Below are 26,981 nucleotides of genomic sequence, written 5' to 3' on the forward strand. Positions count from 1 at the left end.
CATAAACAAACAGTAAGTTAAACAATACAAAGATTCAATGAAAATATGGAGGTCAGTGGGAGCATACCTACTGGCCCCGGTGGCCAGTGGGGAGCATACCCTACTGGCCCCGGTGGCCAGTGGGGAGCATACCTACTGGCCCCGGTGGCAAGTGGGGAGCATACATACTGGCCCTGGGGGCCAGTGGGGAGCATACATACTGGCCCCGGTGGCCAGTGGGGAGCATACCTACTGGCCCCGGTGGCCAGTGGGGAGCATACATACTGGCCCTGGGGGCCAGTGGAGAGCATACCTACTGGCCCCGGTGGCCAGTGGGGAGCATACATACTGGCCCTGGGGGCGCTGAGAGCACATGCAGGCAGCACTGCAGCAGATTCTGCGGCTTCCTCTGGCTGCCTTCTCAGAGTGTGTCTGCTTCTTCTATTGCAGGCATAGGGGGACCTGATAAGACACAAGTGCTGCTCCCTGCTCCCCCCTCCTGCAGCCACTTTGCACTCTCCCTGCTGCTACTGCTGCACTTACCTTAGTTTGCAGAACAGACGGTTTTGAAGTGGCCTGTGCAGATGAGTCGGTCACGTGAGGATCCCTGGGTAGAAGGGGCAGGTAAAGGGGGCGTGGCCATCATCAACAGCAGCAGGAGGGGACAAGGAAGGCATCCGAGGAGTGTGTGTCCAGCATTCAGAGGGGGCATGGATGACAGAAAAAGGGGCGTGGCTAGCAGCATAAACGCCATGGAAGGCATCCAGAGACTGTGACCAGCATCCAGAGGGGTATAACTGGCAGCAAGAGGGAGCGTGACTGGCAGAGTGGGGGGCGTGGCAGCTGCTTATCACTGCACTGCGGGCTACATAGCATAGCGCAGTGAGAGCGGGGCTGAGGCATAACATCGTATATCAGGCCACGCCTCCAACTCTCAGCAAGACAGGCGGGCCGGTCACAGACAGTAGGTAGCCCGCCCCTTGCCCTGGTCTGCTTAAAGGGGTTGTCCAGGACCATAACATTGGATAGGTCATCAATGTCCGAACGGTGGGGGTGCAACACCTGCCCCTCCAATGACCAGCTGTACTCGCTGAAGGCAGTGTACATAACTACTTGGTGGAGTAGTGGCCACGGCCGGGTAGCACATATCCGCTCTCTATACGAATCAATAGATTGCGGATGTGCAGTACCTGGCCGTCGGCACCAGGAACAGCTCAGCGGGAATGCTGTTGTGTTGCATGCCCACTGATCAGACATAGATGTCCAAAGTAGTGGACAATCCCTTTAAAGAGGGGATGCGCTTGACTACAGGCTACACCAGGGGTCTCAAACACGCGGCCCGTGGGCCGCATGCGGCCCCTCAGGCTGCTTCGTGCGGCCCCCAGGCCCGTGCCCCTGTTCACTATCGCGGCTGATGCAGGGGCCACAGCCAGTGTCTGCATTTTATGTCAGATTAATGTTTTGCAGGCGCTGCGCTCTCGCGCCGGCAACACAATCATCTGACATAAATCACTGACAGTGACACTGCACCTGCCGCGATAGTGAACAGGGGCACGGGCCTGGGGGCTGCACGAAGCAGAGATGAGGCGGCCGAGGGAACGCAGGACAGGTGAGAAAAATATGTGTGTGTGTGTGTAGCACGGCACATTAACCCCTTAGCGACCTATGACGTACTGGGTATGTTATGGCTCCCTGGTACTTAAGGACCCATGACATACCCAGTATGTCATGGCAAAATCGCAGCCCCGGTGGCTGCGATCGCTTTGCAAATACAGTACCTTAGATTCGGGGAGGAGGGGACCTCTGTCTGACCTCAGGAGGGGTGGTGTCTCCTCCCCGGACCTACGGAGTCTGTGATTTACACTACACAGTCAATGCACAATCAGAGGAGAGGGTGTGGCGGACTGCCCTGCATGAGTTTCTACTCCTGTAATGCTATTTACAGGGTAATAAACCCTTTAGATTACATAAACAATTGCACCCACACTGATAAGAGAAGCACAGTTGCTTTGTTTGTTTTTTCTAACTCTTAAAGCATGCTGTCCTGAACTTACATAGCAAAATCCTGCTGACAAAAACCCTCTAATAGTTTGACAAAATCTAAAGAAGTGTAGGATTAAAAGTAAATGACCATGGAAGTCACAGACTAAAGTTACAAATGTGTACAGTGTGTGAATAAAAACAAACCTTCACAGATTTTGTGACCAAGCTGCAAATGAACTCCATGAATCCCATATCCTTGTAGCAATGTGTGATCACGGTGCTTCTAGCGAGAGGGACGCCGGGTTTCTGTACAGAAAAATAAGACAGCACAATATCAATGCTCACACATTAATAGTGCATATACTACGCATACATCGTACAGATACAACTCCGCTCCGCAGAATTGGTCACAGACTGATGGCTTGGGTTGGAAAGCATTTACTCCAGTCATTCACACACCGTTATGGATAACAGAGCAGACGCCATGCTTGTAAAATGCAGTTTTAACCCTAAATCCGGAATCTTTGTGCAGCTCAGCCGATGCAATAAACCCCTTAGATTGCGGTAATGTAACCTGTAAACTCAACTAACGGATGATTTATTATAAGGCGATGCTAAGCACCTAATATTGATCATCTATCTCTGGAAAAGCCAAAACTCCACCTTGACGTTGAGCACCTAGAAGCTGAGATAAATCTGTGTCAGGCCAAACATTAGGGGGTCAGTTGCCCACAGAAGTGGCGTTTTATCACCTTCTCAGGCTAATATATGGATTTTACAGGACTACAGAATCCTCATACATAAAAGGCAGGACAAAGTCAATAGAAATAATCTAATTAGGATCATCATCAAGATCCTGAAAATGCAATGTCTCAAATTACAACTCATTTACTAAAAATCTAAACAAAATTATGGAGGTTATGTGTGAGAAGATGAAGCCAACACAAGACTAAGGCCCTGTACGCACTAGAAAAAGGAATTTTCTTAAGAAAATTCCAGAGGCTCAGTAAGATTTTCGCACCTGCGGTAAAATACCGCACTGAAATCCGCATCCAAATCTACATGTGGTTTGTTGCAGATTTGGTGCGGAAATGCCGCAGCCAGCGTCTGACTGGCTACTGGAGGAATCTCCAGTAATACCAGGCCAGGCCGCGGTTACCTGCACTGAACTCCGGAGCTCTCACCTGAGCTCCGGAGTGCAACGTAGACTAAACTGCGAGCGCCAAGTGATTGATTCCCCGGCGATTGCAATTTAGTTCAGGATGGGCTGATCTCCAGAGCTCAGGTGACCGCTCCGGAGTGCAGCCCGGCCTCTCTAGAGCCGTCACCTGAGATCCGGAAATCAGCCCGGCCTGAACTAAACTGCAATCGCCGGGGAATCAATCACTCGGCGCTCGCAGTTTAGTCTAGGCTGCACTCCGGAGCTCAGGTGACAGCTCCGGAGTTCAGTGCAGGTAACTGAATCCATGCCTGGAATTACTGGAGATTCCTCCGGTAGCCAGTCCCGCAGCTACCTGCAGAAAAGAAGTGACATGCAATTGTTTTTTGCTGCGGGAATCCTGCAGCAAAACATGCAGCTGTCAAAATCCGCCTAGTGCGCACAGCATTTTTTTCCCCATAGGATTTGCTGGTGTATCACTGCAGAGATGTTATGAAAAACTTTTGCAGTGTAACATGCAGCAAATCCGCGGGAAATCCGCAGGAAATTCCGTATAGTGCGCACAAGGCCTAACATTCAAGGGGTTATCCCCTTTCCAAAAAGCCCAGTACCTTAGAGAAAGTTTGTTATAAGACAAACTGCAGCTTACTCACCATCCCCAGGTCCGCTGCTGAGTCTCTGCTGCCAGTGTCTGATATTAGCTCCAATACTGTTGACAGGGGCCAATTAGAGAGCCCAGTGCTTCTAAGTGGGGCAGTCCGCCTATACGGGCAGAGCCGCGAGGTCAGCGATTACATACCGCGCTGTAGACATGTCAGCACTGGAGCAAATATAAGATACTGGGCAGTGGCAGAGACTCGGAGCTGTACCTCGGGAAGGTGTGTAAAGCACAGATTATTGTTGTTTTAAATAAACTGTGCACGGGTCTGGGATTTTTTTGTAACGGCACAAGCTGTTAAAGGGATTGTCCAGTACTTTGACATTGATGGCCTATCCTTAGAATAGGTCATCACTGTCTGATCGGCTGGGGTCCAACACTCAGCACCCCTGCCAATCAGCTGATCCTGGCCTGGCGGCGGCAGCTGGTGGCCAGAAATGCTCAGTTTTGGAGCTGCTCCATCTTCTGATAGCGACCGCGGCCAAGTATTGCACATCTGCCTCACATTCTAATCAGTAGGAGGCAGATGTGCAGTACCTGGCCGCTATCAGGAGACGGAGCAGCTCCGAAACTGAGCATTTCTGGCCACCTACTGCCGCCGTTGGGATTGGCATCAGCTGATCGTCGGGGGTGCGGGGTGTCTGACCCTAGCCGATCAGACATTGATGACATTGATAATACTAAGGATAAGCCAGCAATGTCAAAGTAGTGGACAATCCCTTTAAAGAGGGGATGCGCTTGACTACAGGCTACACCAGGGGTCTCAAACACGCGGCCCGTGGGCCGCATGCGGCCCCTCAGGCTGCTTCGTGCGGCCCCCAGGCCCGTGCCCCTGTTCACTATCGCGGCCGATGCAGGGGCCACAGCCAGTGTCTGCATTTTATGTCAGATTAATGTTTTGCAGGCGCTGCACTCTCGCGCCGGCAACACAATCATCTGACATAAATCACTGACAGTGACACTGCACCTGCCGCGATAGTGAACAGGGGCACGGGCCTGGGGGCTGCACGAAGCAGAGATGAGGCGGCCGAGGGAACGCAGGACAGGTGAGAAAAATATATGTGTGTGTGTGTAGCACGGCACATTAACCCCTTAGCGACCTATGACTTACTGGGTATGTTATGGCTCCCTGGTACTTAAGGACCCATGACATACCCAGTATGTCATGGCAAAATCGCAGCCCCGGTGGCTGCGATCGCTTTGCAAATACAGTACCTTAGATTCGGGGAGGAGGGGACCTCTGTCTGACCTCAGGAGGGGTGGTGTCTCCTCCCCGGACCTACGGAGTCTGTGATTGGCTTATCGGCATTCGTCAGCCAATCACAGCCACTGTAATGTTTCAGCCATTGAAAATCACTGAAAGATTGAAATCCAGCCATGGTCAGTGCAGCTGTAGCACTGATCATTGGCTGGAGCTCGGTGACCTCAGTTTCACCCGCCCCCAGCTTTGATTTGAGAGACCGGCCTTGTGACCGATCTGTCCAATCACTGTGGATCTGGGGCCGGAGACCGCTCCCCTCAGCTTCACTCCGGTGTCTGTGGAAGGTGAGGGGAGCGATCGGTAAGTTATAGCCACTGCTTCCCCATTACTACAGGATGGGGACAAGGTGCACACATTACTATGGGATGGGGATAAGGCTGGGGACATTACTACAGGATGGGGACATTACAAGGATGGGCACAATACTATTGGATGGGGACATTATTACTATAGAATGGGGACTAGGATGGGCACAGTACTATAGGATAGGGACATTACTACAAGGGGACAAGAAAGGGAAATATTACTGTAGAATAGGGATAATGCTGGGGACATTACTATAGCGTGGGGACAAGGTTGGCACATTACTATAGATTGGGAACATTACTATAGGATGGGGACCAGGATGAACACATTAGTACAGGATGGGCACATTACGATAAGATGGGGACAAGGCTAGGGGACATTACTATAGGATGGGGACAAGGATGAGGCACATTACTACAAGATGGGGACAAGGATGGGGAACATTACTTTAGGATGGGGACAAGTATGAGCACATTACTGTGGGATGGGGACTAGGATGGGGCACATTACTACAAGGGGACAAGGATGGGCATGTTACAACAAGATGGAGAACATTACTAAAAGATGTTGGTCAAAATTTCTATATAGTGCTAATTGTAAGACTATTAGTTACAAGAAAGGAATAAAATGTAAAAAAAAAAAAAAAAAAGAAAATATATATTTTTTTTTATATTTAAACAAAGAATGTGCACGTTTGCTATAATAAACAAGTGAAAATGTTCAAAATCAGTGATCCCAAGGTGTGTGTTTCATAGTAGTTTCATAAAAAAAAAAGAAAAAATTATATATGGTACCAATAAAAATGTCACTTTGTCCTGCAAAGAATGCGGCCCCCCAAATTATTTTTTTTTCCTCTGTGCAACCCATACACCCAGCCGAGTTTGAGACCCCCGGGCTACACAATGAGGAGACCAAAGACCATTCAATCCAGCCTTTGAAATGATGGCATACTAATCCTGCTCCTGTGGTCGTACACTGACAGACTGAAAACAGCAGCATTCATAACCACACATATGAAGTATTAGGATGGGGCAGTTGTTCAAAGGGAACCTACTGAGATTCATGCTGCCCAAATTATGACAGCAGGAAAAGGGGCAGGCCGAGAACAGCACAGAAGAGTCAAAGGGGCGGAGACATGACTTTTCTAGTCCTGGCTTATTTCAATCTATGTTCTCTGAACACCACAGCATCTTCAAATAAATGATTGCAGAGTTCATCGAGGAAGTTCGTCCCCCAATTCATGATGTCTGTGGTTTGGCAGCACAAATCTCATGACCACATCCCCTTAATAGTTTGCTTACATGGAATGTAACGCCCCTCGAATAGTTACCTGAATGTGGTATAGCCAGTTCCACTTATGTGTAGGCTCTTTAATCTTCAAAAGCTGAATGACGCGGACAAATATTTTAGTTTCATGATATGGCAGGACGCAACCAATCAGACTGTCCTGATTGTAGAGATGGATATGAAACCTGGAAATAAAAACAAAAAATGTTATATACTTTTTTTTTAATTAGATACATTTTTTACTAAGTATACAAACATGTGTTATATTTTCAGCAATAACGAGCAGAACTATAAACTTTCGCTCCCCAACATCCCCTCCCCCCTCAGCGTACATATTACCCATATCAATATCAAAGATCTTACATTTTAACCCTTCAATAGCATATATTGGAATGTATAGAACTAACTCTCTCTGCCCCTAGTCCAACATCTCCCAACTCTAATATTTATCCATATTGCAGCCACGGATTCCACAGTCTATCAAAAAGTGCAAGTTGTTTCCCTTTTCCCATATATGCTTCTCTCCATTCGAACAATATGATTAACATATGCGACAAATTCCCCTCTAGGCGGTGGTCCCCTGCATCCAGTGTTTGGCAATTACATTCCTTGCCGCATACAGCAGTCTGGCCATCACTATTTTAAAATTGTTGTCTACTCTAATTTCCTCCACGTAACCTAGAAGACATACCAGGGGTTGTCTGGGAAGTTTACATCTATAAGCTCCTTCTATTCTATTAAGAACAGTTATCCAAAAGGGTGCCAACCTGGAGCACGTCCACATCATGTGGAAAATCCCGGCACCTTCTCCATTACATCTAGGATAGTCGGAGTTACTCCTCAATCCCATTTTACACATAATTAGCGGGGATCTATATGCCCTATGCACCACGTAGAGGTGGGATAATCTTGCTGGTTCACTCATTGATAATTTCGGTATGTATTCCAAAACACTATCCCATACCTCATCAGTGATCCCGTCTATCTCTGCCTCCCATTTAGTCCTAGTGTTTACAGGATGATCAAGCAAATCTGTATGCAGTAGGTCCCTATATATAGTAGATATGATTCCGCTTATGGGTCCACTACTACACACATTTCAGTACTAGGTCTGCCTGTACCAGCAATGATTGCTTAACCCCCTGAGCCACCACTGCATGCGCCAACCATTTGTACTGGTACCACCTAAGTGGGGATATCCCAAACTCATCCTGTATTTGTGTAAACGATTTCAGACGTCCCTGGCTAAGAATTTGCCCCATATACCATATACCTTTACGTGCCCATTACTTAATTATGCCTATCTTGTATATCTCAGAGCAGTTTTCATTGTCCCACAACGGAGAGAATTCAGTTATTGCTGTAATCCCTCTTATTTGCTTGATCTTCCTCCAGATTCTATTCATCAGGCTAAGTGTGTTTTTCCTATTCTCCCAAATGATCCGTCCTCCAGTCCGAACACTAATGGTTTCCGATGCAGAACATGCCCTAGCAGTCTGGATGCTGGGTCTACCACCCCTAAAACTGCCCATCCCCTGAAATGTTGACTCTGAGCTGCCAGATAATATATTCCCGGATTTGGTAGTGCTAGCCCGCCCTCATCGTTCGGTCTCTGTAGCGTCTCGAGTTTAAGTCTGGCTTGTTTGTTCTTCCATATTAGAGCACGGAACATGGAATCCATCTCCTTAAAGTGACTCTGAGGGATCCAAACAGGAGACTTGTGCAACACAGAGTACCGTATTTTTCGGACTATAAGACGCACCTGACCATAAGACGCACCCTGGTTTTAGAGGAGGAAAATAGGAAAATAAAATTTTAACCAAAAAATATGGTCATGACACACTTATGGGGCGAGGATCTGCTGCTGACACTGTTATGGGGTAATGTCCCCAAATTCTCTACTAATGTACCCCATTCTGGTAAGGATCCTCCTGCCTTGTATATGATCCTGCTCATATACCCCCATCCTGTTCATAATATACCCCCCATCCATCCTGCTCATAATATACCCCCCATCCATCCTGCTCATAATATACCCCCCATCCATCCTGCTCATGATATACCCCCATCCATCCTGCTCATGATATACCCCCATCCATCCTGCTCATGATATACCCCCATCCATCCTGCTCATGATATACCCCCATCCATCCTGCTCATGATATACCCCCATCCATCCTGCTCATGATATACCCCCATCCATCCTGCTCATGATATACCCCCATCCATCCTGCTCATGATATACCCCCATCCATCCTGCTCATGATATACCCCCATCCATCCTGCTCATGATATAACCCCATCCATCCTGCTCATGATATAACCCCATCCATCCTGCTCATGAAATGCCCCCATCCATCCTGCTCATGATATGCCCCCATCCATCCTGCTCATGATATGCCCCCATCCATCCTGCTCATGATATGCCCCCATCCATCCTGCTCATGAAATGCCCCATCCATCCTGCTCATGAAATGCCCCCATCCATCCTGCTCATGATATGCCCCCATCCATCCTGCTCATGATATGCCCCCATCCATCCTGCTCATGAAATGCCCCCATCCATCCTGCTCATGAAATGCCCCCATCCATCCTGCTCATGTTATGCCCCCATCCATCCTGCTCATGAAATGCCCCATCCATCCTGCTCATGATATGCCCCCATCCATCCTGCTCGTTATGCCCCCATCCATCCTGCTCATGATATGCCCCCATCCATCCTGCTCATGTTATGCCCCCATCCATCCTGCTCATGATATGCCCCAATCCATCCTGCTCATGATATGCCCCCATCCATCCTGCTCATGTTATGCCCCCATCCATCCTGCTCATGATATGCCCCCATCCATCCTGCTCATGATATGCCCCCATCCATCCTGCTCATGATATGCCCCCATCCATCCTGCTCATGAAATGCCCCCATCCATCCTGCTCATGAAATGCCCCCATCCATCCTGCTCATGAAATGCCCCCATCCATCCTGCTCATGAAATGCCCCCATCCATCCTGCTCATGAAATGCCCCCATCCATCCTGCTCATGATATGCCCCCATCCATCCTGCTCATGATATGCCCCTATCCATCCTGCTCATGATATGCCCCCATCCATCCTGCTCATGTTATGCCCCCATCCATCCTGCTCATGTTATACCCCCATCCATCCTGCTCATGTTATGCCCCCATCCATCCTGCTCATGATATGCCCCCATCCATCCTGCTCATGTTATGCCCCCATCCATCCTGCTCATGTTATGCCCCCATCCATCCTGCTCATGTTATGCCCCCATCCATCCTGCTCATGTTATGCCCCCTTCCATCCTGCTCATGTTATGCCCCCATCCATCCTGCTCATGTTATTCCCCCATCCATGTATATGGCCTGTGGCACAGAAAAAAAAAATAAACGTTTATACTCACCTTTCCTCACTCCCTGAAGCACCGATCTCTGTCTCAGCTGCAGCGCCGCTGTGTGGAGCCGTCACCGGTGTGTGGAGCCGTCACCGCGTGTGGAGCCGTCACCGCGTGTGGAGCCGTCACCGCGTGTGGAGCCGTCACCGCGTGTGGAGCCGTCACCGCGTGTGGAGCCGTCACCGCGTGTGGAGCCGTCACCGCGTGTGGAGCCGTCACCGCGTGTGGAGCCGTCACCGCGTGTGGAGCCGTCACAGTCTGCAGCATCGCGCGATGTCTTCCTGTCTGTGCCGGTCAGCTGAGCTGGTGGACACTAGCGGCGCGCACAGCGATGACGTCATCGCTGTGCGCGCCGCTAGTGACCAGATCAGCTGACCGGCACAGACAGGAAGACATCGCGCGATGCTGCAGGGGGAAGGCTCCACACGTGGTGACGGGTGAGTACACTGATTCACTGCACCCCGCGCTGATAATAATGCACGGGGGGCAGTGAATACAGCCGCACATGATCACTCCAGGCTGTAGTTGCCAGGGGTGATCACGGCCGGCTGTTAATTATGCGCGCACCCCCCCCGCCCATCACCCCGCCCACCTGTCAGCGCCGTGTTCGCTGAGAGATGATGGGCGGGAGGATGGGCGTGCATATGTAATGAGCGGGCCCACGTGGTCACGGCAGGCGCTGCTGCAGCCTGCTCGTGCCCCCGATGACCCGCTCCACCGCAGCACCCACATTCCCGGCCGCAGCCCTATAGTCAGACCATAAGACGCACCCCCCACTTTCTCCCAACATTTGGGGGGAAAAAAGTGTGTCTTATGGTCCGAAAAATACGGTATCTTGTGCATAAGCACCATTTTAATAAGATTAATCCGTCCTATGGCTATGTGTCCACGAGCGAATGTTGCTGCGGATTTTTCTGCCTGAAAATCCGCAGCTTTCCCCCAGAATCCGCACCTTAGCATAGCTGCGGATTTGACGCGGATTTGACGCGGATTTCGTTGCGGATTTTGATGCGAATTTTGTCCATTGTACTCTAATGTGTTTCTGAATAAAGCTTTGACTGTTTTGAAGGCAAAAAAAAGTCTCTTTATGTCATTTCCTGTCCCAACCCTCCTTTCTTCTCCATTATCCATTTTATTAGCAGTCTCACAGTGTGCTTATACAGAAAAGCTGCGGCCAACACCACTGGGCTCTGCCAACACCACTGGGCTCTTACATTCTAACAGGCTGTATATAATAACCCAGTGGTGGTGGCCGCAGCTTATAGCCAAAAAATGTGGTCCCATGTTCCCTTTCACTGTTATTTAAAAAAAAAAAAAAAAAGTGCTCCGCTGTATTTTCACTGTCCAGCCCGATGCAAGCAAGCAACTGGGGGCTGTGCTTCTCAGCGGGATAAGGCTGAAGCATTCTCTGCCCCTCCCGCTGAGAAAAACAGTCCTCAGCTGCCCCTGAAAATGGCGGCTCCGTTGTGAAGCACCATTCACAGGTGCTGTACCGAGGCTCATCCAGCTGCCCTGATGCATTGGCTGGCTGGGTAATACGGGGTTAATGCCAGTTTTCTGCAAACTGGCACTAAGCCAGAGGTTCATAATGTCATGCCTGTGTAGACACGGCCATTATGAACCTCCATTTGGTAATAAAGAAAACACAACACCTTTATTAAAAATTTTAATTGAAAGAAAAAAACACACATACATCCCTGATTGCCATCTTTATTACTCCCAAGCCTCAGAGGTTAATCCAGGACAATATCACAGGAAAGCTCTCTGCCGGCTGCTGTGAGCGGCAGAACTCACTGGCCGGGTCAGCTCAGTTCATAGCTGAGCTCGGGTCAGCTGACTTCACAGCATCAGCTGACCCGGGCACAGAAGTCAGCCGGTGACAGCAGCCGTCAGTGTATTATTAAATGCTGCACAGCTCTCTTCCGGCAGCTGGGAACGTCTGACTTCAGAGCCCTGGTCAGCTGACTTAATTCGCGAGCGCGGGCGGGTCAGCTGAGTGCACATCGACAGCTGAATAGTCGGCCGATGTGCACTCATCTGACCCGGGCACGGACGTCAGCCGGTCCCAGCAGACGGAAGAGAGCTTTGCAGCATCTCGAACACTGACGGCTGCTGGGACCGGCTGACGTCCGTGCCCGGGTCACATGACTGCACATCGTCAGCTGTCGGTGTGCAGTCAGCTGACCCGCCTGCGCTCGCGAATTAAGTCAGCTGACCAGGGCTCTGATATCAGACGTTCCCAGCTGCCGGAAAAAAGCTGTGCAGCATTTAATAATACACTGACGGCTGCTGTCACCGGCTGACGTCAGTGCCCGGGTCAGCCGGGTGCACATCGGAGCTGTCATGGATTATCGTCGGGGGATTCAGGGAGTAATAAAGATGGCAATCAGGGATGTTTGTGTGTTTTCCTTTCAAATAAAATTTTTTAAAAAAAAGTGTTTTCTTTTCTTTAGTACCAAACGGAAGTTCATAATGGCCGTGTCTACACAGGCATGACATTATGAACCTCGGGCTTAGTGCCAGTTTGCAGAAAACTGGCATTAACCCCGAATTACCCAGCCAGCCAAATGCATCAGGGCAGCTGGATGAGCCTCGGTACAGCACCTGTGAATGGCGCTTCACAACGGAGCCGCCATTTTCAGGGGCAGCTGAGAACTGTTTTTCTCAGCGGGAGGGGCAGAGAATGCTTCAGCCTTATCCCGCTGACAAGCACAGCCCTCAGTTGCTTGCTTGCATCGGGCTGGACAGTGAAAATACAGCGGAGCACATTTTTTTTTTTTTTTTTTTTTTTAAAAAGAATTGTGAAAAAAGACCTGGGATCCTGTTTTGCCAGCTAAAAGCAAGCAGCCTGTAACTAGTTGCTTTTAGCTGGCAATCCAGAGTCCAGACACAACACGACTACACTGCCACTACTCTACACTACAAAATGGTGAAACTTCCTCTTCCTGAACTATCCTACATCACTTCCTGCGGATTTGTTTGCGAAATCCGCACCAAATCCGCAGGAAAAAGAGCCTGTGGTAACAGACCTGCGGATTTTACACCTTGCATTGACTTGCATGGGAAAAATCCGCAACAAAATCCGCAACAATAATTGACATGCTGCAGATTTTTCCGGATCAAAATCCGCGGCAAATCCGCCGCGGAAAAATCCACAGCATGGGCACAGCATTTCCAAAATGCCATTGAAATGGCTTGGAAGTGCCGCTGCTGCAGATTTTCGGCAAATCCGCGGTAAATCCGAGGCAAAATCCGCGGTAAATCCGCAGCGTGGGCACATAGCCTATTACTGATAAAGCTTATTCCAAGCAGTTATCTTACTTCGCAGTTGCTTCAGCAAAGGGACTAGATTAATAGTAATGTAGTTCCCAATTGGCATGGATACCTGAATGCCCAGATATCTAAACTGGTCCACAACCCACAGTCTGTTGACCTCATCACCCAGGATCGACCTATCCACTCCCGCGTCCACCTAAAACAGATTCGATTTGGTCCAATTGATAGTCAGTCCAGAGATCCCCCCCGTACCGCTCGATCACCTGCATGGCACAGCTCAACGATGCCCCTGGGTCTCCCAGAAACAATAGAATGTCGTCTGCATAGAGGGCTATCTTCTCTTCTAGATGGCAATATACAAACCCCTTTATGTCTCTGTTCTGCCGTATAGCAGCCGCCAGTGGTTCCACTGCCAGAGCAAAAAGGAGAGGCGAGAGCGGACATCCTTGGCGAGTACCCCTTTGTAGATCCACCGTGTGTGACAACATTCCATTAATCCTCACTTTAGCTACTGGTCTAGTATATAACAGCTGTATCCAGGATATAGAATTAGGGCCAAATCCCATATGTCTTAGCACTCCCCACAGGTATCCCCATTCCACACAGTCAAATGCTTTATGAGCATCTAACGAAGCTATTACTCTCTGTCCCGGATTGTCCACCAGCAGTTGCATGTTAAGGTATAATCGTCATATTTTTTGCCGTGGATCTATTAGGCATAAAACCCGACTGATCCTGGTGGATTAGAGTAGATATCACTTCTGTTAATCGATTAGAGAGTACTTTGGTCAAAATTTTTACATCCGTCGTTAACAGTGAAATGGGCCTGTATGATTCGGGGAGTTTTGGATCCTTGTCCTCTTTAGGTATTACTGTTATTATCGCCTCCCTCATAGACTCTGGCAGTGTTCCCCTCTCCCTTGCCTCCTCCAAGACACTCAGCAAATTGGGTAAGAGTATTTCTTCCAAAGATTTGTATACCTCCACCGGTAGACCAAACAATGTTATATACTTAAAGTCGGGCAACAGGAAAAGCAGCAACTACATACAGTGTCTTGCGAAAGTATTCAGCCCCCTTGAATTTTTCAACCTTTTCCCACATTTCAGGCTTCAAACATAAAGATAAAAATGTTAATGTTATGGTGAAGAATCAACAAGTGGGACACAATTGTGAAGTTGAATGATATTTATTGCTTATTTTAAAAATAAATAGCTAAAAAGTAGGGCGTGCAATATTATTCAGCCCCTTTACTTTCAGTGCAGCAAACTCATGCCAGAAGTTCATTGAGGATCTCTGAATGATCCAATGTTGTCCTAAATGACTGATGATGATAAATATAAGCCACCTGTGTCTAATCTAGTCTCCGTATAAATGCACCTGCTCTGTGATAATCTCAGTGTTCTGTTTAAAGCACAGAGAGCATCATGAAGACCAAGGAACACAACAGGCAAGTCCATGATACTGTTGTGGAGAAGTTTAAAGCCAGGATTTGGTTGCAAAAAGATTTCCAAAACTTTAAACATCCCAAGGAGCACTGTGCAAGCGATCATATTGAAATGGAAGGAGTATCATACCACTGCAAATCTACCAAGACCTAGCCGTCCCTCAAAACTTTCATCTCAAACAAGGAGAAGACTGATCAGAGATGCAGCCAAGAGGCCCATGATCACTCTGGATGAAATGCAGAGATCTACAGCTGAGGTAGGAGAGTTTGTCTATAGGACAACAATCAGTCATACATTGCACAAATCTGGCCTTTATGGAAAAGTGGCAAGAAGAAAGCCATTTCTCAAAGATATCCATAAAAAGGACATTTTTGTGTACTCACCGTAAAATGTCTTTCTTGGAGCCTTTCATTGGGGGACACAGACAGTGGGTTATATGTTGTCTCCAGGGGAGGCTTGACACTAGGTTTAAAAAAGAGTTAGCTCCTCCTCCCACAGCATATAACCCCAGCTAGGCGGGAACTAGCTCAGTTTGGTGTAAAAGCAGTAGGAAAAGGACAACCAAAACCACAAGGGCGGGAGCTGTGTCCCCCAATGAAAGGCTCCAAGAAAGACATTTTACGGTGAGTACACAAAAATGTCCTTTTCTTTCTCGCCTTTTCATTGGGGGACACAGACAGTGGGACGTCCCAAAGCAGTCCCTGGGTGGGAACTGAACTATTAACAGTGTATAACATCAGACTTAGAGTTGACTAACAACTGCAACTGCAGTGAACACATATCAAAACACTGTCAAGAACCGAGCAGTGGCCACTTATAAATGGGCCACTGCCGCCTGAAGTACTTGTCTTCCAAGAGCAGCATCCGCGGATGCATGCGTATGCACTCTGTAGAATTTTGTGAACATGTGCACACTGGACCAGGTAGCGGCCTTGCAAAGTTGGGCCGCCGAAGCCTGATGGCGGATAGCCCAGGAGGCACCCACTGCTCGTGTAGAGTGGGCCCGCACAGATTGAGGGGGAACGGCACCTCGTGCTTTGTATGCCTCACAGATGGCAGTCCTGATCCATCGAGAAATCGTGGATTTAGACGCCATATTGCCATTTCTGTGTCCTACTGGGAGGACGAAGAGGGCATCGGACTTGCGCAACGACGCTGATCTGGAGATGTAGATCCGCAGAGCCCTGACAAGATCGAGAGTGTGAAGGGCTCTCTCAAAAAAGTGGACCGGGGCCGGGCAGAAGGACGGCAACACAATGTCCTCGTTCAAGTGGAAAGAGGATACGACCTTCTGAAGGAAGGCGGGGGAAGGCCGAAGGACCACCTTATCATCATGGAATATCAGGTAAGGTGAGAGACAGGAAAGGGCTGCCAGTTTGGACACTCGCCTGATAGAGGTAATAGCGACTAAAAAGGCAACTTTCCAAGACAGTCGTTGAAGAGAGATTTCCCTCAGAGGTTCTAAAGGAGGACGTTGAAGGACTCCCAGAACCAGATTCAGATCCCAGGGATCTAAGGGGTGGCGATAAGGAGGGACCAAATGCGCTACCCCTTGAAGAAAGGTATGGACCTGAGGGCGAGAAGCCAGTTGCTTCTGGGAAAAAAAAAAAAAAAAAAAAAAAAAAAAAAAAAAAAAATCGACAAGGCAGAAACCTGTCATTTAAGGGTAGTGAGAGCAAGGCCCGAGTCCAAACCGTCTTGCAGAAAAGCAAGAACATTAGGGATTGAAAAGGTCAGGGGCGACCGATTATGACAGTGACACCAGGAAAGATAGGTCTTCCAGGTCCTGTGGTAAATGCTGGCGGAGGAAGGCTTCCGAGCATTAAGAATGGTATGAACTACCCTGGAAGAAAGACCCGATTTGGCTAGAATCAGGGATTCAAGCGCCACGCCATCAAATGCAGCTGTGCTGTATTCTGGTGGAATATTGGACCTTGCGACAGAAGATCCGGGCGGTCGGGAAGACGCCAGGGAGTGTCGCTGAGAAATGGAGGAGCTCTGGATACCAGGCTCTCCTGGGCCAGTCCGGGGCCACGAGAATCACCGGGATTCCCTCCGCTTTGATGTTCTTGATTACTCTCGGAATGAGAGGAAACGAAGGGAAGATGTAGGGCAGGCGAAACTGCGACCATGGAAAGACTAGGGCGTCGGAGCAGAGCGCTAGCGGGTCTCTCGACCGAGATATGAAGGGACGTATTTTGGCATTCATTCGAGACGCCATGAGGTCAACATCCGGGTGTCCCCAACGAAGAGTGATCTGATGGAACACTTCGTCATGGAGGGACCATTCCCCTGCCGCTAGACCTTACCTGCTGAGAAAGTCTGCGGCCCAGTTGTCTACCCCTGGGATATGGACAGCTGAAATAATGGGGATGTGCTTCTCTGCCCAAAGAAGAATCCTGGATACTTCCTTCATCGCTGCCTTGCTGCGAGTTCCTCCCTGACGGTTGATGTAAGCCACGGCCGTGGCATTGTCTGACTGGATCCGAACAGGGAGGCCCAATAGTAAGGGTTGAAAATTCTGAAGGGCCAAAAATATGGCTCTGATCTCCAGAACATTGATGTGCAGAGAGTGCTCGGAAGGAGACCAGCGTCCCTGAAGAGTGTGGTGGAGAAATACCACCCCCCCCAGCCTATCAGGCTGGCATCCGTCGTGACTACCTGCCAGTGGACCGGGCGGAAGGACTTCCCTTGAGATAGGGATGAGGCTTGAGTCCACCAGACGAGGGAGCTGAGCGCAGACCAGATAGGCGGACTGACCGGTCCAGGGAATCTGGACTCTTGTGCCAGGAGGATAGAAGATCCAGTTGTAGAGGGCGCAGAAGGAATTGGGCAAAGGACACGGCTTCTATGACCGCCACCATCTTGCCTAACACTCTCATTCCATTCCGAAGGGATGTGTGACGGCGAGAGCGGAGGGATTGGGCGCCCGGATCAGGGAAGACCTCTTGTCTTCTGGAAGAAAAACCCGGGACTGAGCCGTGTCTATCAGCATACCTAACGAGGTGATGCGCTGATGAGGAATGAGGGATGACTTGTTGAAGTTGATAAGCCACCCTAGCCTTGACAGCGTGTCTAGGCAAATCTGCACGCTTTCTGAGCAAACGTGAAGAGAGCTCCCTTTGACAAGAAGGTCGTCCAAATAGGGAACAACCAGGATGCCTCTGGGTTGTAAAATGGACATGACAGCCGCCATGACCTTTGTGAAGACCCGAGGCGCAGTAGCCAGCCCAAAGGGGAGGGCCCTGAATTGGAAATGACGGTGTCCTACGGCAAAGCGAAGGAACCGTTGATGAGAGACACATGGGAATGTGTAAATAAGCATCTTGAACGTCTATGGAAACTAGGAATTCTCCAGGTTCCATGGCGGCTAGTACTGCTCTGAATGATTCCATTCGGAAAGTTCAAATCCGTACGAATTTGTTCAGCCGTTTAAGGTCCAAGATAGGGCGGACAGAGCCATCTTTTTTGGGAACGACAAAAAGGTTTGAATAGAAACCTTTGCCGCGCTGTTCCAGGGGCACTGGAATGATGACGTTTGCTTTCTGTAAAGAGGCTATGGCCTGAAATAAGGCCTGGCTTTGCGTTTTGGACTTTGGAAGACGAGAACGCAGAAACCTGTTGGCCGGCAGGGAATGGAAATCGATCTTGTAACCTGAGGTGACTATTTCTCGAACCCAAGCATTGTGAGTGTGGTCTAGCCAGATATCCCGAAAAAGCAGAAGCTGCCCTCCCACAGGAGTCGGATCTGCGGGATACCTGGCGTCATGCTGAGGGGGCCTGTACAGAGTGAGGTCCTTTGGGTTTAGATTGCTTGGAGTGGGAACGCCAAGAAGAGCCCCTTGAGGGACCGGATCCTCGATCTGAGCGTTGGCACGGTCCTTGGGCCGATGGCTTTTGGGGGGGCAGGCCGAAAGGACTGCCTGCGCCAAGAAGATTTTTTTAAATTTCGGGCTACAGGCCGCTTTTGTGGTAGAATGGTACTTTTACCACCCGTCGCCTCAGATATGAGTTTGTCCAGGGATTCAAACAGACGAAGACCCTGGAAGGGAAGTGTGGACAGGGACTTCTTGGAGGCACTGTCCGCATTCCATATTTTTAGCCACAGAACCCTGCGGGCGAAGACAGCATTGGCTGCCGTTAGGGCTGACCAGCTAGCTGCGTCTAGGGAGCCGTGAAGAAAATAATTAGAGGCGAGAGAGAACAAATCAAGAATCTCAAGAGCCTCTGGAGGAATATTGCAAGGGCGAAGCAACTTGCGCAGGTTCCTACTCCACACGCTCATAGCTCTTGCCACCCTTGTCATGGCAAACGGGGCGCAGAGAGGAGCCCGAAGCCTGGACAATAGATTTGAGCGCAGCCTCAACTGCGCGGTCGGACGAGTCCTTGAGAGACGCGTTGTCTGAAACAGACATAACCGTGTGTTTAGCCAGTCTGGATACTGGCGGATCCACAATGGGGGGTACCGACCAGGGCTTAACCATTTCCGGAGGAAAGGGATAAGCGAATGAAGGAGGATTTTTTATTAAACCTCCTATCAGGGTGATCCCACCGTTTACATATGATTTGATGAAAAATCGGATCCTGGGCGGAGGCTTCTTGGCTCGCTTGATTGCCGACTGAGAAGTCGGGTCCGAGGGCTGATCAGAAATCGACAGAGAGTGATTGACAGCCGCTATTAAAGTGTCTTCCATATGCCTAAACTCAGAAGGGACCTCTGAATCAGAGTCAGAGTCTCGGGAATCGTGACTACTAAAGGTCACGGAGCCTGAGTCAGACTGACCATCGTAATGGCGCCTTTTGGAGACAGCCTTTTTACATACTGGGGATGATACACCAGACGAAGGCGGGCTCCTCTGAGGGAGCTGAGCCGGGGGGAGGCTGCGGGAGCCTGTGGAAAGCTGGGATATCTGAGTGGCCAGGTCATTTAACCTTTTAGACATCAGAAGAGCCCATGTAAGGATAGCCTCATCAGACGGGGGTGCTGCCTGAGTGGTGGCCGGGGCCGAACCCACAGATTGCACGACCCCCTGGTCCGGCAACGCCTGTTGTGACACTGTAGTAGGGGCATCGCAGCCCCGGCAGAGTGGATAGCTTCGACCATTGGGAAACGAGCTTCCACAGGTGGTACAAGCATAGTACAGGTCCATAGAGGATGCCTGGGAAGCTTTATCACCCTTGCAGTTTTTACGCATGTCTGCAACAAACATACAATTAGTACTGTGAGCCTCTAGCAGTATTACACTACTGTGGGTGAGGAGCTACTAGCAGTATTAGAAAGGGACTGCTATACAGAGCTGGTATATACCAATAGTAAAGTGGCATACACTGCCAAACAGTCGGTATATACCTGCAGACAGTCAGTATATACCGCTAAAAGCTGATATACACCGCCAGCCAGCAAGCACACACCGCTAGAAAGACAGCGATATACCGCTGAACAGAGCGATATATAGTGCTGCAGAGTTGCAGAGACAAGGAGGCGATCTCACCCGTGTCTGCTCCCCACATGTAATGGCGTCCAGCGTTCTCTGTCAGCATGGAGGGGAGAGACGGCCCACTAGAGGGAGCAGCTTCTGGAGCAGTGGAGGGGGCGTTGTTAAGAATGCAGGCCGACACCGGGAGCTAAATTTATGATGCTTTCCCGGGAACACGGCCTGCATCGCCCCACCGGCGCCTCCTCAGGCGGTGGTTGGATGCAGGGGACGGGTACACGTCGTCTCCCTACCTGCTCTTGCTCCGTCTGAAGACGCGTCGGTCCTGGGATGCGGAGATCTCGGGGACGCATCTTCGACTCAAGGCTAGCAGGTGCTCGGCTCTGCTTAGCCCTCTGGAGCTATCTTTGTGAGGTGCTTCCAGGGAGCCTGGAGGGGTACGCAGACCCGACCACTTGGGCGCGAGGGAAGACTGACGGCTTTTGCACGCCAGGTTTCCTCTGCCCGTAAGCGGGGGGGAACGAGGGTGAGTACACCCTGGTATTGCCCCATAGTCAAAAATAGAATACAATCACAAAGAAAAAGAAAGAAATAAACAAAAAGAAGGGAATTTTGTTTACTTACCGTAAATTCCTTTTCTTCTAGCTCCAATTGGGAGACCCAGACACTTGGGTGTATAGCTATGCCTCCGGAGGCCACACAAAGTATTACACTAAAAGTGTAAAGCCCCTCCCCTTCTGCCTATACACCCCCCGTGCATCACGGGCTCCTCAGTTTTGGTGCAAAAGCAAGAAGGAGGAAAAAATTATAAATTGGTTTAAAGTAAATTCAATCCGAAGGAATATCGGAGAACTGAAACCATTCAACATGAACAACATGTGTACACAAAGAACAACAGCCCGAAGGGAACAGGGGCGGGTGCTGGGTCTCCCAATTGGAGCTAGAAGAAAAGGAATTTACGGTAAGTAAACAAAATTCCCTTCTTTGTCGCTCCATTGGGAGACCCAGACACTTGGGACGTCCAAAAGCAGTCCCTGGGTGGGTAAATAATACCTCATAATAGAGCCGTAAACGGCTCCGTCCTACAGGTGGGCAACCGCCGCCTGAAGGACTCGCCTACCTAGGCTGGCATCTGCCGAAGCATAGGTATGCACCTGATAGTGTTTCGTGAAAGTGTGCAGGCTCGACCAGGTAGCCGCCTGACACACCTGCTGAGCCGTAGCCTGGTGCCGCAAGGCCCAGGACGCCCCCACGGCTCTGGTAGAATGGGCCTTCAGCCCTGAGGGAACCGGAAGCCCCGAGGAACGATAAGCTTCGAGAATTGGTTCCTTGATCCACCGAGCCAGGGTTGATTTGGAAGCTTGTGACCCTTTACGCTGGCCAGCGACAAGGACAAAGAGTGCATCCAAGCGGCGCAGGGGCGCCGTACGAGAAATGTAGAATCTGAGTGCTCTCACCAGATCTAACAAGTGCAAATCCTTTTCACATTGGTGAACTGGATGAGGACAAAAAGAGGGTAAGGAGATATCCTGATTGAGATGAAGGGGGGATAACACCTTAGGGAGAAATTCCGGAACCGGACGCAGAACCACCTTGTCCTGGTGAAACACCAGGAAGAAGGGAATTTTGTTACTTACCGTAAATTCCTTTTCTTCTAGCTCTTATTGGGAGACCCAGACGATTGACGATTGGGGTATAGCTACTGCCTCCGGAGGCCACACAAAGCACTACACTAAAAAGTGCAAGGCCCCTCCCCTTCTGGCTATACCCCCCCGTGGTATCACGGGTTCTCCAGTTTTAGTGCCAAAGCAAGAAGGAGGAAAGCCAATAACTGGTTTAAACAAATTAACTCCGAGTAACATCGGAGAACTGAAAAACCGTTCAACATGAACAACATGTGTACCCGCAAACAACAAAAACATCCCGAAGGACAACAGGGCGGGTGCTGGGTCTCCCAATAAGAGCTAGAAGAAAAGGAATTTACGGTAAGTAACAAAATTCCCTTCTTCTTCAGCGCTCTATTGGGAGACCCAGACGATTGGGACGTCCAAAAGCTGTCCCTGGGTGGGTAAAGAAATACCTCATGTTAGGGCTGCAAAACAGCCCTCCCCTACGGGGGTGTCACTGCCGCCTGCAGGACTCTTCTACCTAAGCTGGCATCCGCCGAAGCATAGGTATGCACCTGATAATGCTTGGTGAAAGTGTGCAGACTGGACCAGGTAGCTGCCTGGTACACTTGTTGAGCCGAAGCCTGGTGTCGTAATGCCCAGGATGCACCCACGGCTCTGGTTGAGTGGGCTTTTAGCCCTGAAGGAACCGGAAGCCCCGCAGAACGGTAGGCCTCTAGAATTGGTTCTTTGATCCATCGAGCCAGGGTGGCTTTAGAAGCCTGCAACCCCTTGCGCGGACCAGCGACAAGGACAAAAAGTGCATCGGAACGGCGCATGGGCGCCGTGCGGGAAATGTAGAGTCTGAGTGCTCTCACCAGATCTAACAAACGTAAGTCCTTTTCATACCGGTGAACCGGATGAGGACAAAAGGAAGGCAAGGATATATCCTGATTAAGATGAAATGAGGATACGACCTTAGGGAGAAACTCCGGAATGGGGCGCAGCACTACCTTGTCCTGGTGGAACACCAGGAAGGGAGCCTTGGATGACAGCTGCCAGCTCAGACACTCGCCGAAGCGATGTGATCGCAACGAGAAACGCCACCTTCTGTGACAGGCGAGAAAGGAAACTTCCTTCAGAGGCTCGAAAGGCGGCTTCTGGAGAGCAACTAATACCCTGCTGAGATCCCATGGATCTAACGGCCGCTTGTACGGGGGTACGAGATGACAGACCCCCTGTAGGAACGTGCGCACCTTAGAAAGACGTGCTAGACGCTTCTGAAAAAACACGGATAGTGCCGAGACTTCCCCCTTAAGGAAGCCGAGCGACAAGCCCTTTTCTAACCCCGATTGCAGGAAGGAAAGAAAAGTAGGCAATGCAAATGGCCAGGGAGACACTCCCTGAGCCGAGCACCAGGTTAAGAAAATCTTCCACGTTCTGTGGTAGATCTTAGCAGAGGTGGACTTCCTAGCCTGTTTCATGGTGGCAACGACCCCTTGGGATAATCCTGAAGACGCTAGGATCCAGGACTCAATGGCCACACAGTCAGGTTCAGGGCCGCAGAATTCCGATGGAAAAACGGCCCTTGGGACAGTAAGTCTGGCCAGCCTGGTAGTGACCACGGTCGGCCGACCGTGAGATGCCACAGATCCGGGTACCACGATCTCCTCGGCCAGTCTGGGGCGACGAGTATGACGCGGCTGCAATCGGATCTGATTTTTTGCACAGTACTCTGGGCAAGAGTGCCAGAGGTGGAAACACATATGTGAGCCGGAACTGCGACCAATCTTGCACTAAGGCGTCTGCCGCCAGAGCTCTGTGATCGCGCGATCGTGCCATAAATGCCGGGACCTTGTTGTTGTGCCGAGACGCCATTAGGCCGACGTCCGGCACCCCCCAGCGGCGACAGATTTCCTGAAACACGTCCGGGTGAAGGGACCATTCCCCTGCGTCCATACCCTGGCGACTGAGGAAGTCTGCTTCCCAGTTTTCTACGCCCGGGATGTGAACTGCGGATATGGTGGATGCTGTGTCCTCCACCCACATGAGGATTCGCCGGACTTCCTGGAAGGCTTGCCGACTGCGCGTCCCTCCTTGGTGGTTGATGTATGCCACCGCTGTGGAGTTGTCCGACTGGATTCGGATCTGCTCTCTTTCTAGCCACTGCTGGAAAGCTAGTAGGGTAAGATACCCTGCCCCGATTTCCAGAACATTGATCTGAAGGGTGGACTCCTGCTGAGTCCACGTCCCCTGAGCCCTGTGGCGGAGACAAACTGCTCCCCACCCTGACAGACTCGTATCTGTCGTGACCACTGCCCAGGATGGGGGTAGGAAGGATCTTCACTGTGACAATGAGGTGGGAATAAGCCACCATTGCAGAGAGTCCTTGGCCGTCTGGGAAAGGGAGACTTTCCTGTCCAGGGAGGTTGACTGCCCGTCCCATTGGCGGAGAATGTCCCCTTGCAGTTGGCGCAGATGAAACTGCGCAAAGGAAACTGCCTCCATGGCTGCCACCATCTTCCCTAGGAAGTGCATGAGGCGCCTTAAGGGGTGCGACTGGCCTTGAAGGAGAGACTGCACCTCTGTTTGCAGTGAACGCTGCTTGTTCAGCGGAAGCTTCACTATCGCTGATAGAGTGTGAACTCCATGCCGAGATACGTTAGTGATTGAGTCGGTGACCGATTTGACCTTGCCAAATTGATGATCCACCCGAAAGTCTGGAGAGTCTCCAGCGCAACATTCAGGCTGCGTTGTCATGCCTCGAGGGAGGGTGCTTTGAGGAGTAGATCGTCCAAGTAAGGGATCACCGGGTGTCCCTGAGAGTGCAAGACTGCTACCACTGCTGCCATGACCTTGGTGAACACCCGTGGGGCTGTCGCCAGACCGAATGGCAGAGCTACGAACTGAAGATGGTCGTCTCCTATCACAAAACGTAGAAAACGTTGGTGCTCCGTAGCAATTGGCACGTGGAGATAGGCATCTTTGATGTCTGTTGAGGCAAGGAAGTCTCCTCGAGACATTGAGGTAATGACGGATCGGAGGGATTCCATCCGGAACCGCCTGGCGTTCGCATGCTTATTGAGCAGTTTTAGGTCCAGAACAGGACGGAAGGAGCCGTCCTTTTTTGGAGCCACAAAGAGATTGGAGTACAAACCCTCGCCCTCGTTCCTGAGGGGGGACAGGGATCACCACTCCTTCTGCTCTTAGAGCGTCCACCGCCTGCAGCAGGGCATCTGCTCGGTGGGGAGGTGGGGCCGTTCTGAAGAATGGAGTCGGAGGACGAGAACAGAACACTGTCCTGTGCACGTGAGCACAATGTCCGTCACCCACCGGTCTGTGACCTGTGGCAGCTAAATGTCGCCAAAGGCGGGGGAGTCTGCCATCAACCGCGGATGCGGAGAGAGAGAGAGAGCTGAGAGTCATGAGGAGACCGCCTTGGTAGCGGTTCCTCCGGCTGCCTTCCTTGGGCGTGATTGAGCCCGGCCGGAATCTGAGCCCGTCTGAGGTTTTGTAGCCCTTTTGCACGAGGACAATTGGGACCTGCCCGAGCTTGGGAAGGACCGAAACCTCGACTGTACTTTTAGGACAGCATTAATAGGGTAAGTCGCAGTGCAGACATTGCGGAGTTACGGACGCCTCTGCGGTACAGATGTACATGTGCTCAAGGCCAGCTGCGCAAGAACAGCTGAAAAGGTTAGGTTGCCTATACGGCTGTGAATGCCGGAGCAACCGACACGCCGATAGCCTCCTAGACAGATTTCAACCAGAGTCCATCTGTCTGTGAATGGCATCTTTAAGTGAAGCCCCATCTCCAGTGCAACTATGGCTCTAGACGCAAGCCTGGAGATTGGAGAATCCACCTTTGGACCCTGGGTCCAGCGCTTGACCACGTCAGGGGAAAAGGGATAACGTGTATCTTAAAAACGTTTGGAGAAGACGCTTATCTGGTAAGCGTGGTGTTTCTGGACTGCTTCTCTGAAGTCAGCGTGGCCAGAAAAATACTCAATATCCGTTAGAGATACTGAAAAGGGACTTCTCCTGCTGTGAAGCTGACTCCTCCACTGGGGGAGTTGAGGGAGAAAGATCCAACCTTCCATTGATGGACGCTATAGGATCATTCCGTATGGCGTTACCATCCGGTGTATCCGGATTGATAGCGATGTCAGGATCAAAGTCCTGGAGAGCTGCCTTATCATACAGAGAGTCCTCCTGGGACCCCCCCGTTCCAAATGAGGTTGGTCAGGAAGATTGCCCATGGCCTGTCTGGACTGCAAGTCTCTATCTTATGACAATATATCTGTCGAAACTGCAACTCCGTCCCTGTCCTTGGACAGGGATGACAGGTGGTTTCTTTGGCCACGACTAGTAGAGACCCCGGCAGACGAAGTGCTAGAGACCCCGGCAGACGAAGTGCTACAGGGGAGCATGCACACAATGGGACGGTGTCATGAACAGCATCCCATGTAGTAAAAACAGCACTGAAAATCTGTGTTGCTTTTTTGCCGCTGCCGACTAGCCATCTAGAAGTATATAGCCAAGATTGGTGACCGTACAGTGCAATGTATAGCATACAAGCATAAAGTACAAATGAACACTGCAGCACAAGCAATACAAGCAGCATAGAAGCCTGTGCCCTGGCACCTCTGCTCTTCTGCTGCTGTAGACTAGTCATCTAGGGGAATATAGCCCAGAAGAGTGACCATACAGTGCAATGTATAGCATACAAGCACAAGTACAAATGCACACTGCAGCCCATGCAATACAAGCAGCATAGAAAAAAACCTGTGCCCCAGCACCCTTGGTTTTCTGCTGCTGTAGTCTAGCCATTCCAGGAGAATATAGCTAAGACTAGCGACTGTACAGTGCAGTGTATAGCATACAAGCATAAACACAAATGAACACTTCAGTACGTGCAATACAAGCAGCCTAGAAAGCCTGTGCCTTAGCACACCTGCTTTCCTGCTGCTGATGTGTCGCTCTCCAAGCGGGCATATAGCGACCTATGCAGTTAAAATACACATGTACACACTGCAGTATATATTGGGGTCAGCACTATGTGTGCCGCTTACCGCCCGCCTATAAGCGGGTGTATGGTCGCCACCGTCCTGCCTGGTTGCCGAAAGTCCGAGCTCGGACTGCAGTAATGGCTGCCGGCGTCTTCCCCAGCTCGTGTG

The 26,981-nt window shown here is 50.4% G+C and overlaps 1 protein-coding gene across 2 annotated transcripts in view; it reads right to left on the reverse strand.

Moving 5' to 3' along the window:
* Positions 1-26,981, reverse strand: part of HEATR1 (HEAT repeat containing 1) — a 252,046-nt gene that overhangs the window by 205,422 nt on the left and 19,643 nt on the right. For both annotated transcript variants that reach the window (XM_075339439.1, XM_075339438.1), the window contains exons 4-5: positions 6,677-6,818; positions 2,167-2,268 (exon numbers count right to left, since the gene is read on the reverse strand). In XM_075339439.1, coding sequence (XP_075195554.1) covers positions 2,167-2,268; positions 6,677-6,818 — 244 coding nt within the window. The remainder of the gene's footprint in view (positions 1-2,166; positions 2,269-6,676; positions 6,819-26,981) is intronic.

Source organism: Anomaloglossus baeobatrachus, chromosome 3 (genome assembly GCF_048569485.1).
Source record: "Anomaloglossus baeobatrachus isolate aAnoBae1 chromosome 3, aAnoBae1.hap1, whole genome shotgun sequence".
In the NCBI taxonomy this organism is placed as follows: Eukaryota; Metazoa; Chordata; class Amphibia; order Anura; family Aromobatidae; genus Anomaloglossus; species Anomaloglossus baeobatrachus.